At 41.9% G+C, this 13145-nt stretch overlaps 1 protein-coding gene and 2 long non-coding RNA genes across 4 annotated transcripts; 1 reads left to right on the forward strand and 2 right to left on the reverse strand.

Moving 5' to 3' along the window:
• Window positions 1-1987: 1987 nt before the first annotated feature.
• Window positions 1988-4716, reverse strand: LOC118513119. 2 transcript variants are annotated; one of them, XR_004906413.1, is made up of 3 exons: window positions 4575-4716; window positions 4115-4262; window positions 1988-4043 (listed from the first exon to the last, which is right to left on the reverse strand). It is a non-coding gene; the product is annotated as an uncharacterized LOC118513119 (long non-coding RNA). The 2 variants fall into 2 exon arrangements; XR_004906412.1 differs by having other exon boundaries at window positions 4115-4705.
• Window positions 4717-7370: 2654 nt separating this feature from the next.
• Window positions 7371-8298, forward strand: LOC118513174. Its single transcript, XR_004906427.1, has 2 exons — window positions 7371-7642; window positions 7711-8298. It is a non-coding gene; the product is annotated as an uncharacterized LOC118513174 (long non-coding RNA).
• A 300-nt stretch (window positions 8299-8598) lies between these two features.
• Window positions 8599-11289, reverse strand: LOC118512676. The gene is made up of 4 exons (XM_036057458.1): window positions 11066-11289; window positions 10338-10746; window positions 9935-10242; window positions 8599-9815 (listed from the first exon to the last, which is right to left on the reverse strand). Exons 1-4 carry the CDS (start codon window positions 11157-11159, stop codon window positions 9478-9480), a joined length of 1149 nt encoding a protein of 382 aa, XP_035913351.1. The 5' UTR covers window positions 11160-11289; the 3' UTR covers window positions 8599-9477.
• Window positions 11290-13145: the final 1856 nt, after the last annotated feature.

A 13145-nucleotide genomic window follows, 5' to 3' on the forward strand; every position in this document is an offset into this window, starting at 1 on the left:
AAATCGTGTGCTTCTCTGAGCGACATTTGGTTTGTCTTATGTAAATAATATTTTGCCGACTATTATGCACAGAACCTGTACGCTTTATCAGCTGTTTAAACAAATTTTAAAGTTATTAGTTTATACAGCGTACAGGTTCTAAGAGCAAAATCTTGAAGATCTATGAAGATTTTGTTGCCCTACAAGTGCATCCTAGCGCTTTACAGGAATTAAACCGTGCTGCCCTTCCTGAGACCTACAGTTCCCTTTTAACAACAGATTCCTCGTTGCACGAGGAAATTAAGACCATACCGAATGATCTTCGCCCGATGGTAGTTCCGGGTATTTTCAGGGATAAGTATGGTCATTTAGACCAAAGTAGCCAGTATTACACTAACGGATCATCCTCTAAGGAGGGCACCGGCTTCGGTGTTTTTAACGAGTCTGCCGAAGCATTTTTCAAATTGCGGGAGCCATGTAGTGTCTACACCGCAGAACTAGCCGCAATCTTGTACGCACTATTGATTATAGCAGCGAGACCTTCGGATCAGTACTTCATCTTTACAGATAGCCTTAGCGCTATCGAAGCACTACGATCCCCGAAGGCTGTTAAGAGTCAGTATTTCTTCACCATGAAAATCATAGAATTGCTTGGCTCCATGTTCGACAAGGCGTTCAGGTTTTCGCTAATTTGGGTACCTTCTCATTGTGGAATTCCCGGCAACGAGAAGGCAGACTCACTGGCCAAAACAGGCGTCCAACAAGGCACCTCTTACGACCGTCCAATCTCGGCCCGAGAGTTTCTTCGCCAACCACAGCAACTTTTCCTGTCTCGCTGGCAGAGCATGTGGGAGGCGGACGAACTCGGACGATTTCTTTTCTCGATCTCTCCGCAAGTGTCCCTGCGGCCTTGGTTCGGTGGGCTCTCTGTTGACCGGGCATTCATACGCATGATGTCTCGACTTATGTCGAATCATTTCGCGTTGAATGCTCATCTGCAGCGTATAACTCTGGCTCAGACGAAGGTGTGTGACTGCGGTGACGGATTTCACGATGTGTATCACCTTCTGTGGTCCTGCGTGCAGTTTGAAACTGCAAGACCCTCCTTGTTAAGCGCAGTCGAGAGCATCAGAAGACGACCGGGTATAGAAATAAGAGAAGTGTTGGCGACTAGGGACCTCGCCTACATGAGGCTTATCTACCGATTCGCCAGAGACAACGGTCTCATCCTTTGATTCCGCATCCCCATAATCCTTTCAATCCACATCCGCCACTCCTTTTGTTATATGTTGTGTTGTCGTTGTGGTAAGTGTTTTATGTAGTGCAACGTGCGATCCGTTGACGGAGCAATTGCATTCGAGGGCAATTTTCTTACTGCCGTTAAAAGCAGGCAGGCTTGTGTTTTTTTTTTTTGTTTTTGTCTGTAGTAGTGTGCTCCAAGTCAGTCCAGCCATGGTACAACGGGGTCGCCTGGGTTGGCGTTGGGCTCGGGAGTGGTCGGCGGGTACAGCCTCGTAAACAGTGGAGTCATTCCAGCTGTTGCGAGATGGAATCCGCCGATCGCTTTTGAGTTCGATGTTGACTTGGTCGATCACGGCCTATGTCATTGCTGGGCTGCTTGGAGAACGTTGCACGCAGAAAAACTCATGTTTGTACTGTGCAAATAACTGTGCTTGTTTGTTTCAGTCCAGACCCACATCGCACACTGCAATAGACAACCGGAGCAAACCAACCCCCCATCGAAGCCATAGCCACAGCAATAGAACCGGACCAAAAAACCTACAACACACACACACACACACACACACACACACACACACACACACACACACACACACACACACACACACACACACACACACACACACACACACACACACACACACACACACACACCCACCCACACAATAGAAACGGACAGCAACCACCCATCTTCCCTGCACAACTGAGCATGCCCGGGATATGGCAAATAACTAGGAGGAAATGCCTAGTTAATTTTGTTTAATTGTTTTTTTTTTTCGTGAATGTTATTTACAGTCACCACATTCAGTGGTGGCAATATGGCATCATTCCGTAATACTTAATAAATAAATAAATAGTTTATATAGCATGCCTTCATGCCAGATGGTATCGAAAGCCTTTTCGCCATCAAGTAGGACCAACCCGGTAGATTTATTAGTCCTTCTATTATTCATAATGCCGATCTAGTTGATGGGTGGAAGACAATGATGGTTGGAACCCGAACAGATATTTTGGAGTGATACTTTTACTGTCAGTATGGGCACGTAACCGCACTTCTTGGATTTTTTCATCTGTTTCTCCTACATGGCTCTGCAAATTAATCGTCCTTTAGCTTTTTTTTCTATGTCATTGTTAGACGAGAAAAAAAATATTGACTGCGATTCTTAGACGCTCTAGCGGACTTGAAGAGAAAAAGGTGTTTTGTGTGCACATCCAAATAGCTGTTACATATTTTATTAGCTTCATATTTTTCAAATTTTAAAATTATTGATTGATATTAGTGTTGTTCTTAATCAGTCTAACAATTTTCCAGAGTTTATTTTTGTCTTGATTTTCTCTATTAAGATCTTTGAGAACTCTTGACCAAGAGCGATTTCTTAAATTATGTAAATGAAATCTATTTTGTGATCCAAGATGTGATTTTTGTAGCCCAAGTAAAGCCGATGCCTTTGCAACTTAAGTCTTAAAATATTGCAAAGTTTTATCAAATTCAAAACATCTTCAGGAATAATTAATCTTAATTGTCCTGGGATTATGGTTGGGACTGATTTGTTATGAACCGTAGTCAAGACTTCGTTTAGATGTGTAATCACTATATCAATTTTATTAGCTCTGTTAACGTGAATATGATTGAAGTAGTTGACATTTAAGTGACTATTTACATATTCATTAAATAAGCTCCAATCAGCAGCAGCATAGTTATATATTTTGTTTGGGGACTTGAGCAAGGTTTTGAATTTTTATTTTAAAAAATACAGGAAGATGAGAAGATAGGTCTAAGAGCGTTGTGGGGGTTGACAATTTGCTCAAATGGGGTGCTGAAGGGAATCGAAATGCGTCTGCAGAGTAGAATGTGGAAGAATAAGCATAATAAACCGTAAAGATACCTTTTTGTATATGATCATAGAGGGTCTTTCCAGCAGCGCCATGTACTAGCGCAGTTCCATGCTCTGTTAAGCGCGTTGAAATCGCCGAAATTTATTGTACTAGATCTATAACTGGGCGGTCTGGTGGCCGAGGCGACATCGGCGCCTTCACACGGCAGGGCCGGGGTTCAAATCCCATCCAGACCGCCTCCCCGTACGTAAGGCTGACTACTTTTCTACGGGTAAAATTAAGTCACAGAAAGCCAGAAATGGCAGGCCGAGACCTCTTGAGGTTGTAGTGCCAAAAAATAATAATAATAATAAGATCTATAACTAGTCAATGTTACCAAATCAGATAAGAAAAATTTCATATTTTTGTTTGAACCCGGGTGGTATGAAGCGATCACTTTGATACTGTGTCCCGCACGAGTGTTTACATTGATCTGCAATGTTTCTATTGTTTTAGTGACGGGATTTTTCCCTAATGTATGAGCAACATCCTATCTTACTGCTACAGCGAAACCACCTTGAGGTCCTTAAGTTCTATCTAACCTATGAATTACGTAATTAGTTATTTTAAATGTAACTTCTGGCTTAAATTAAGTTTGGGTATTGACCATTTTGTCAGTATTAGTTGATCTTTAAAAAATCTATTTCTATGTTTTTATTTAGGACGCCGTTGAAATTTTAGTTTATAACATTTAGAAGTTCGGTATCAACTGACATGTTTTTCGCGAGGCTAAATCTTGCTTTAGAGACCAGCAGATTTAAGTAATTACAACAAATTAAACGTGTGGTTTCATGCAGTTTGTGATGCAGTCTCTGATAAGATTGTGATATCACTCTGATACACACTCGGATAAGACTGTGATATTACGCCGATGAATTTTTATTTATTTTGCAAACCCGTTGATTTCTTTCACTATTCTGTTGCACTCCTCGTGTTCGCCAGTGTTCCTTTAGGGGAAAAACAAGACGGTGAGTTGAGAAATGGTGCTCTTCGTCGTACATGAGATGCTGAACCATACCTCATTTCTCGCAGCAAACATGTTTCGGGAAGCGGCAAACACGAATCGATCGTCACAAAGTGAAGAAACTCCAGGCTATCGCACAAAGTCTGTATAGGACAGAGGTCGATGCATCCCATACAAACTGACAGAATGCTGTGGGAACGTTCTAGAAGTTTAGGTAGGAAATGTTTACTGTTTTTTTAGCTGATGCTGCTGTTGGTACCAGGTCCTTGAGCACCTCCAGCTGCTAGTGTGTGAAATTTTGATGATACTTGAAGTCTTGTTAAGAGTTTTTTAGATAAAATTTATCGTTTTGCAACGTGAAAACATCCGGGGAACCTTATTGTGCGATACAGCTGCTTTTGTTATTTGTAAACAGATTTCAATTTAAACGTCAAAAATCGGGTGCAAAATGCCGGACATGACATTTGCTAAGATTCGACCTCTGTTCTATATAGACTTTGCTACTGCAGCTCACCTACACGCAAATACACGATTAATCCTAACACCATCTGCATTCAAACACCGGGTCATGCGCTTCGGCTTATCCGAGCACGTGCAACATCCTCCCTCCATCACATTCAGAACACGACTGTCGCTCAGCGTGCTCAGGACAGAGCGAATAAGGAAAGAGAGAAGCAGACATTTGCAGGGGTTTCCAGACGGTTTTATAATGCGCGCTGCATGCCAGTATCGAAACGGCGCGCGAGAAACAGCTCGAGCGCCCCTGCACACGTGTGTTCGCTCTCTCGCACTCAGGAGCTCTCAAGCGGAAGATCATGGTTCGAGCAGTGCACGGTACATTGCGAAAAGCGAGAAAATATTTGAGCGCCACTGCACGCGAGAGGGAACGGGTGCGTGCTATGCTGCTCGTTCCTACGGCAAACTGGTATGGTGCTGAGCTACTCTAATAAAACCGGCCGTAGACGGGACATACTTTTGACGGGATACTTTTGACAACCACCGATTTTCCTTTGTTCTTGTATGCTGTCAGACGCGTCCTCGTAGCTACCGTTTTCGACCCCTCCTGTGGTAGCAGCGGCTACATCAAGGTATGTAGATATAGAAGGTAGAGTTGTTTAGAGCAAATTGACATTTCTCGACCTGACATAACAGTTCCGTGGTGATCAAGGGGAAGGGTATTGAGAAGTATGACGGCAGCGTCGGAGGAGGCGCCGGTGGTGGTATCGCTTGCGATTTTTGACGAAAAATGCAACCAAATATCGTCAATCGTCTGTGGGACAATACTTAATATGCGAAGATGACCCATAAATTAGCGAAATTGCTCAAAGGACTGAGAATCGAGGCTGTTTGTTCATGTTGGTAGCCCCATACCATATGTTTTTGTAAACAAACTCTGACATAACTCGACTAAAATGTCGCCCTGTCAAATCGATAAAAATCCACCTTCTAAATACATACACCTTGGGCTACATGCAGCTGTAGCTGTCAAATGCCCCAAAAAAAAATAACTCCACTGTGTTTATCACTGTGGATAGGATCGAATCAATTATGGCTTCAAGGTAAACTATTAAATTCGATATACGTTCATTTTTATCGCCTTAATAATTATTTCAACAAAAGGAAATTCGCTTTTGAAGCCATCAAATATTAAATAAAACTCTCATGCTGACACAGAGACAAAATAGCTTATAGTATTGAGTATATACAAATATCCCGATACATGCAGTATGAAATATATTTGTATTTTAACGTAAAAGTATATTAAAAACGTAATGTTTTGTTAATTTTAGAGAGCTTATATTGATAGAAACTCATATTTTACAGAACAAAGATGGGTAAAAGACTCGAGAAGGCCCCCCCTAGAATCTTTTGTGTGCAGCACTGTGGCCTGTCATTTTTGTTGTACGGTGGGATTTCTGTATGGTCAAAACCCATTTGATGTAAACATTGTGCATTGTTCCTTAATGCTGTTAATAGACAGCGAATAGAACTTGATAAAATACATTGTAACAAGTGGTTTGAGATTATTATATTATTATGTTTCCTCCTTTGCTGAATATCAATGCAAGGTAACAAGTATTCATGGAATTACTGTTCCGTTACCGACCGAGAACGCCGTGCATGTTTTAGGCCCGACTGTTCACTCCTAGTGTGACCGAAAATTAGTACGAAGCCCCTGTAAGCTAAAATGAATGGTAGGGTTAGCGGAGAGGGGGTTTTAATCAAATAATAACAATATTTTTTTCGACTTTCCTCAACCAATTTTGACCACACTGAAAGCACACTGAAAGCTCACTGTGAAGCTCTCGCAACGTGTACTGCGGATTGCATATCTTTAGGCGTAAAACCTACAGCGCCTAACAAATTTTGTCAGGGGGGGGCCTTCTCGAGTCTTTTACCCAAAGATGTATAAAGTATTACTCGGTACAGTTTAGAAGCTTATAGGGAGAACTTTACATGCACGAAAAATATTGGAGTGGCTTCTAGTTTCAAGTTTTTTACAGTGCTTTGTGTTATTAAAAATCTACAATCATTTTTCTATTTCATTTCTAGAAGATTAAGGATTTTTCATACAAAAAAAAATTATAACGGTGAATTTTTAAATTTATGTGTTGACTGTTCGTCGCACAACAGTTCAACTCCCCAACCTACCAGTGTTAACCACCACATCCCCGATCCGTCATCCATGTCGCCGGCGTGTTTCCCGCATACATCGGGTTACGAGCCGGCGACATGAGAACAATAGGTCGCTGGAGCTGTCAAAAGTCGCCTGTCAAAAGTATGTCCCGTCTACGGGAAGCTTTAGGCGCTGTAGGATTTACGCCTAAAGGTATGCAATCCGCAGTACACGTTGCGAGAGCTTCACAGTGAGCTTTCAGTGTGCTTTCAGTGTGGTCAAAATTGGTTGAAGAAAGTCGAAAAAAATATTTGTTATTATTTGATTAAAATCCCCGCACCGCTAACCCTACCATTCATTTTGGGTTACAGGAGCTTCGTACTAGTTTTCAGTCGCACTAGAGGTGAACAATCGGGCCTAAAACATGCACGGCGTTCTCGGACGGTAACGGAACAGTAATTCAATGAATACTTGTTACCTTGCATTGATATTCAGCAAAGGAGGAAACATAAGAATATCATAATCTCAAATCACTTGTTACAATGTATTGTATCAAGTTCTAATCGCTGTCTATTTACAAAATTAAGGAACAATGCACAATGTTTACATCAAATGGGTTTTGACCATACAGAAATCCCACTGTACAACGAAAATGACAGGCCACAGTGCTGCACACAAAAGATTCTAGGGGGGGCCTTCTCGAGTCTTTTACCTAAATGTTTAATACCCATTTTTTGTCTTTTCGCTCAATATAGACACCGACATAGAAAAGGAGGGGGAGACTGGATGGCAAGTCGGGTTTCCCAGCGTCGCGCCCCAGTGTGTGTTCAGAGAAAGTAGGGGACAATTTCCATTAGTTCTTATATAAAGGCTTTACGTTTTTTTACTTATATTTTTTCGTTCTTTTTTTACAGCATCCAACATCGATGGTCAACCGTCTTCATCTTCCGTACATTTGACTAGCAGTATGTTTTATAAAACATTGTCTAGCACAAATTGGTGTATTGTCATTTATAAACATTGTGTTTTTTAGACTCGCGAAAACGGAAAGCAGTACAGTTGTGCAGTGTAGCTACGAATACGGAGACGGTTGACCCATACGACCAAGAAAATGTGGTCCGCACACTCACTGGGCTAACTCGGTCTCATGCCCGTTTGGCGACACAAGTGGGCGAATTGATTAATGCCATGAAACCAAGGCCCGACGTTCGACCCAGCATGGAGTTTGATTTTGCTCCGATAGATTCGGTAGAAGAGCTGCAAAATTTAGATACACTTCTTCAAGACGACTCGGAGTATAGAGCAAAACTTGTCCATTGGCTTGAAACACAGATCTCTCGTGTGGACGTGGATAACCGTCTTCACGAATTAATTGATCTATTGTTCACCAAAACCTTTTTTGCCACCATGAATTGGACTGGCATAAGCAAAAAAGCGGGACAAACAAAAATAGCATTAGGTAAATTTAAGTTAGTGGTAAGATTATTTGTAGAATTAGGAGGTAACAATGCTTTAGTTTTAAATAGTAATTATGTAGAAAATTAAAAAAAAAAACTATATCATGCTAAGGATAGGATTAAGATTAGCAATAGTAAACGTACGTCTTGCCACCAAAAAAAAATAGTTTTGTGAATAGTAGTGTTTAAGTAGACTAAGTTAGTTTTTAAGTCATTAAATTAGTTAAGTAAGTTGTAAATTAAGTTACATACAATAAAATACAATATACTTAAACAACTATATTTGGATGTACAACCTGATTAAATTTATTAATCCCTCTTGATACTGCATTTTACATTTCGTTAGTCCGCTGCGATTATCTGGTATTCGCTTAACAACAATACTTTGTCATATTCGCATATTTTTTAAGCTTCAATTACCTTCTTTTTCCAGCTAAATAAGTGTACTAAATAACGAACAGTTATAACTTCCTTTACATTATTTTTTATTGAATTTATTCCACAAGTGTATGCAGCAGAGGAATAAAAATAATTTCATCGCGAATGCTTGGTATAGCAAGTAATTTACATTTAACTTGCCCCGGGCATATATACACAAACGACTTCTCTAAATTTTTAATGGATCCTTTGTAAGCGTTTAAAATACTTGACTCACAAGGATAATCAAAAGCCAAGTTTTTTTCATTCAACCTACGCCCGCAAATGCGCACATTGCCATCTTCCATTTGGCCATTAACTGTTTGAAATTGGTAATACTGTTATCCTTGCTCATATACCAACAATTCTTCTCGTTATTTTGAAGCACACAATCTTTCTGGAGGTTAAATGTTATTATATTCCCTCGTTTGGAAATAGAGGGCTTTGATGCTGTGTAAGGGTTTCCTATATAATACTCCTCATATTCCATAAGTCGGTTGATTGCCTGTTCTAGCTCCTTCCATCCACTACGTAATATTTTTTTTAAACATTTCAACTGATTTTCAAATGGGTAGGTGGAAAAGGATGCTAAAGGTCCAAATCGCTCCACCTCCTCATACAAATGTTGCAATATGTGCACATTACTGCTTATATGTTGTTCACCATACACACTTGCAAAGTCCTCAACGAATTTGTTTAATAATTGGCCAGCAAAACGCCACTTCTCCTTATAAACTGAAGAGGACAGCAATGACACAGCACAAAACAGCAGTAAGTAATGTCTGTACTCACAATCAGTAAGATGGGGTTTCAGCACTACAAACCCAGCATAATGAAGAAAAGACGCGCTCTCCGACGCTTTCCAAAAATGTGCCTGCTTGATAGGACGTATTTTGCGATGAATTTCTGTCGGCAACTTAATCTGTTCAATATGGTTTGATATTTGAACACATTGTTTTGTCGTCCAGCGTTGCTTTCTCAACGTTCAATCCCGAAAGCCTAAAATATAGTGCTTGCCGACACCTTGATCCACACAGTGTAGTCGATCTCCTGTTGGTATGTCCTTGATGATGTTGAAGAACCGCAAATCCACCAAACGGCTTTTCCGTCTTGCGATGTCCAGGGTATGCATTGTCCCTAAAACACTTATCCGTTCGTTGCTGAGCGTTTGTACCAGGAAATGTCATTGTACGTCCTGCCTGACTGTATTTGCCGACGACGGTACATTTCAAGCAGCTGTCGTATCCGGTGTGTCCCTTGATTCCTGTCGACATAAAAATAGAAAAAATAGTTAGACGGTACAATAAATTATATTATCCTGGAAAGGGTAACAGACTGTGCACAATGTCTTAACCGCTAAAGCATAATTTTATCAATCATTACCTTTGATGAATGCCCTCGCAGGAGTGTCTGCCACGATTGCGCGCAGTCTTATGGCGACATGACATCCATGAACGATTATGCCACGCTGCATCAAATCATTCATTTCGACCACCATTGGACGAAGATATTCTTCTGCAGATTCGGGTTTGGTCGTTCCACAGAAGATGCCAGCAGTCATAACCGGTGCTTGGGGCAGCTCATGAATAGAAAACAAGATTGGCCAGAACTGAATGCTGCTATTTGTATGTAAAGGCAGACCATCGATCGATATGGTTAGGGATAGCTGGGTGGCAGGTGATTTCTCAGTACTAAAAACAGAAGTAGTGATGGTTATTCAATGGATTAACATGGAACTTTTGCAAATAACACATAAAATAAACATAAAACAATTTGAAGCACACACCGAAAATAGTTTTGTAGGCATCGTTTTATCCCGCGATACCAAAAGTGTCCACCGCCAATTTCCGCTATCTGCGTCGAGCTACTGCGATCCGTTTTCAGCAACGTCTTAGCGGTTGATGGAGCTTTAACGTGAGCTTGTTGAAAAAGTCTAAGTACCATATTGATCGAGCGGTACGAGGCATTTGTGGATAACGCCCAGTAACGGATGCCATCTGTGATCGACATTCCTTCTATCGGTCGAACATCTTCTGCATCATCATCGTCATCGTCGTCGAAAAGATAATCACGAACAATTGGTTCCTCATTTTCCACATTAGAAAAATCCGGGGCAACAATATCCTCCTGCACATAACTTTCCATTTCAGCGGTAACACTTGGGACTGGAGTCTCAAATGAAGCACGGGATGGGCCTGAAACAAAAATAAAAATTATTATCTATGTGATAATGACGATTATGGGGTTGCATTTCGGTCGTCCAGTGGAGATCATGTGAAACTTATGAGCAAGCAAAGGCTCCTGCTGGTGTATTTTTCAACGTCTGAACAGGAGGGGAAAGGGGATGATGGGGGGATTAGCTTTGTGAAGTATTTATAGCTTCGATAGACGGGACTCTTTCTGCGAGACCCCTAACGCGAGGCTCCTAATCTTAAACCCCTTATACTAGCTAGTCGTTAGGGTCCTAGGAATCCGCCTACACCACCCGCAATTGATTTCACTGGGTTTGTTTACCTGGAGCTGGTTCTGCAGCGTCTTGATATTGCTCATATTTTCTAGCCTTTCGGTAAAAATTTCCAGTATCACGAGAACGTTTCGAATCGGACATCTTCTGGCTTTCTTAAAGAAAATCACCAAAACTTTAAAAACAGTATATACTAATTTAAAGCTGGTAAAATTGTACAGCAACGGTTATTGACGGAGAAGAGATTTCGATCAACAATCACACAGAGAATAGAACGAAGCAGATTGACTTCGTCAACCTCTCCCCTCTTCTAATCGCATCACGCATGAACTCTTACCCCTTCTCCATGAGCAGCCAGACCAAAAATCAGTGATCAAAGATACAGGGCTCGCCTATTCACTTTGCGATGCGAACGGCATATTTTGTACAAAGTGTTTCAATTTGTTATATACATTTTTTCGACAAAAGCTACCGTCTTGACAATAAAATCATGTCGAAAACCATGTGGAAGAAATTGAAGAACTAAAAACACTTCGGGATTGAATGAAAATACTCAAACGAACTGTAAAAACAATAATGACAGTATAATATATACCGTTCGTATCGTAAAGTAACGAGACGAACCCTGTACGAGTGCACACATGCCCATACACATATTCACCCAAACAAGGTGAATCTATAGGCGTAAGCGAGATGGGTATAATAATAAAAGGAGAGCAAAATGTAAACATTTAGGTCATCATGAACCAAACTCGAGTGTGTGACAAATCAACCATGAGTGCGAACGAAAGAGGTGTGTAAATAGAAAGAGAGGGAGATATTTATCCTCTAAAATTTCCCCTTGGGAGTCGCCCGTCAAAAGTATGTCCCGTCTACGCTTAAGGGGCACGTTAAAGGGCCTCAGGTTTATATAAAAAGTTCGTACAGTTATCTCTCCATTGCGGCTTAGAATTATCGTACGAATTTCGACGGACAAAAGGAGAGAGCGAAACAAATTGCAAACCAAGCCGAATGCAGAGGCGTGTGTCATGAAACACACGGTTCGCGGCCAGAGAAATCTTGGTTTATTGATAGTGGTGCTGGTTCCCTAGTGCTAGTTGCTAGTTGGGGCGGTCCGTTGGTCGAGGCGATAATGGCACCGGTCTTCACACGGCAGGAACGGGGTTCAAATCCCATCCAGACCGCCTCCCCATACGCAGGGCTGATTACTTTGCTACGGGTAAAACTACGGGGTGTTCGAGATAAATTTGACAGTTTCTGAGGGAATAAGAAAGGAATTTTTATCAAATTTATGTTAAACATTAAATATAAAATAAATTAAATAGATATATTAAATGTAGTTAAATAGATATATTTCTACAAAGTTTAGCTTACCATGTTTGCCGCATTTTTTATTCGAAGTACCCCCCCCTCTTGTCGATGGCCGCCTGCACCCGCTTACGAAACCGCGCGCAAGCCCGGACAACCATGTCTCTGGGGATGGTCGCAAACACGGCCTTTATTCTGGCCACCAGCTCCGCTTTGGTATTGCAGGACGCCCTGTTGGTGTCCCGCTCAACTGTGCCCCACACAAAGTAATCCATGGGATTAAGGTCAGGGGAGCTGGGTGGCCAAACGTCGGTGCTGGTGTATCGGTCGAAATTGACAGTGAGCCATTGGCGTGTTTTTACGGCCGTAAGGCATGGTGCAGAATCTTGCTGCCAAACGTACGGCCGCCGATTGGCCACCGTCTCAATTCACGGCTTCACCACGGTGGCCAGCAGGTCAATGTACCCGTCAGCATCACGTCTCTCATGTCGCCCGCTGCTGCAATCCGGCCAGGAACGCGTCGGTCCGCACCGACCGTGCCTAATTCCTCGCCATCACCCGGAAAAGAGCTGTGATGGCGAGGAATTACCGAAACATCGGCGCCGGTATCGATGAGGAAACGTCGATACCAGAGTCTCGTTCGACGGTCCACTACCGTGAGGCGATGACTAGCGGATACTAAGGAGTGGACGTCCCGCTCGTCGTTGTCGGTTTCTAGTCAGGATGAAGAAGGGGGCGGTTTATCTCCATATCGACGACCGTGGAAGGAGCAGGGAGCCTGGCAGCTGCGCGCCTTCGGTCCATATGTCCGGTGGTAATAGT

This window comes from Anopheles stephensi, chromosome X, assembly GCF_013141755.1.
Source record: "Anopheles stephensi strain Indian chromosome X, UCI_ANSTEP_V1.0, whole genome shotgun sequence".
Lineage (NCBI taxonomy): Eukaryota > Metazoa > Arthropoda > Insecta > Diptera > Culicidae > Anopheles > Anopheles stephensi.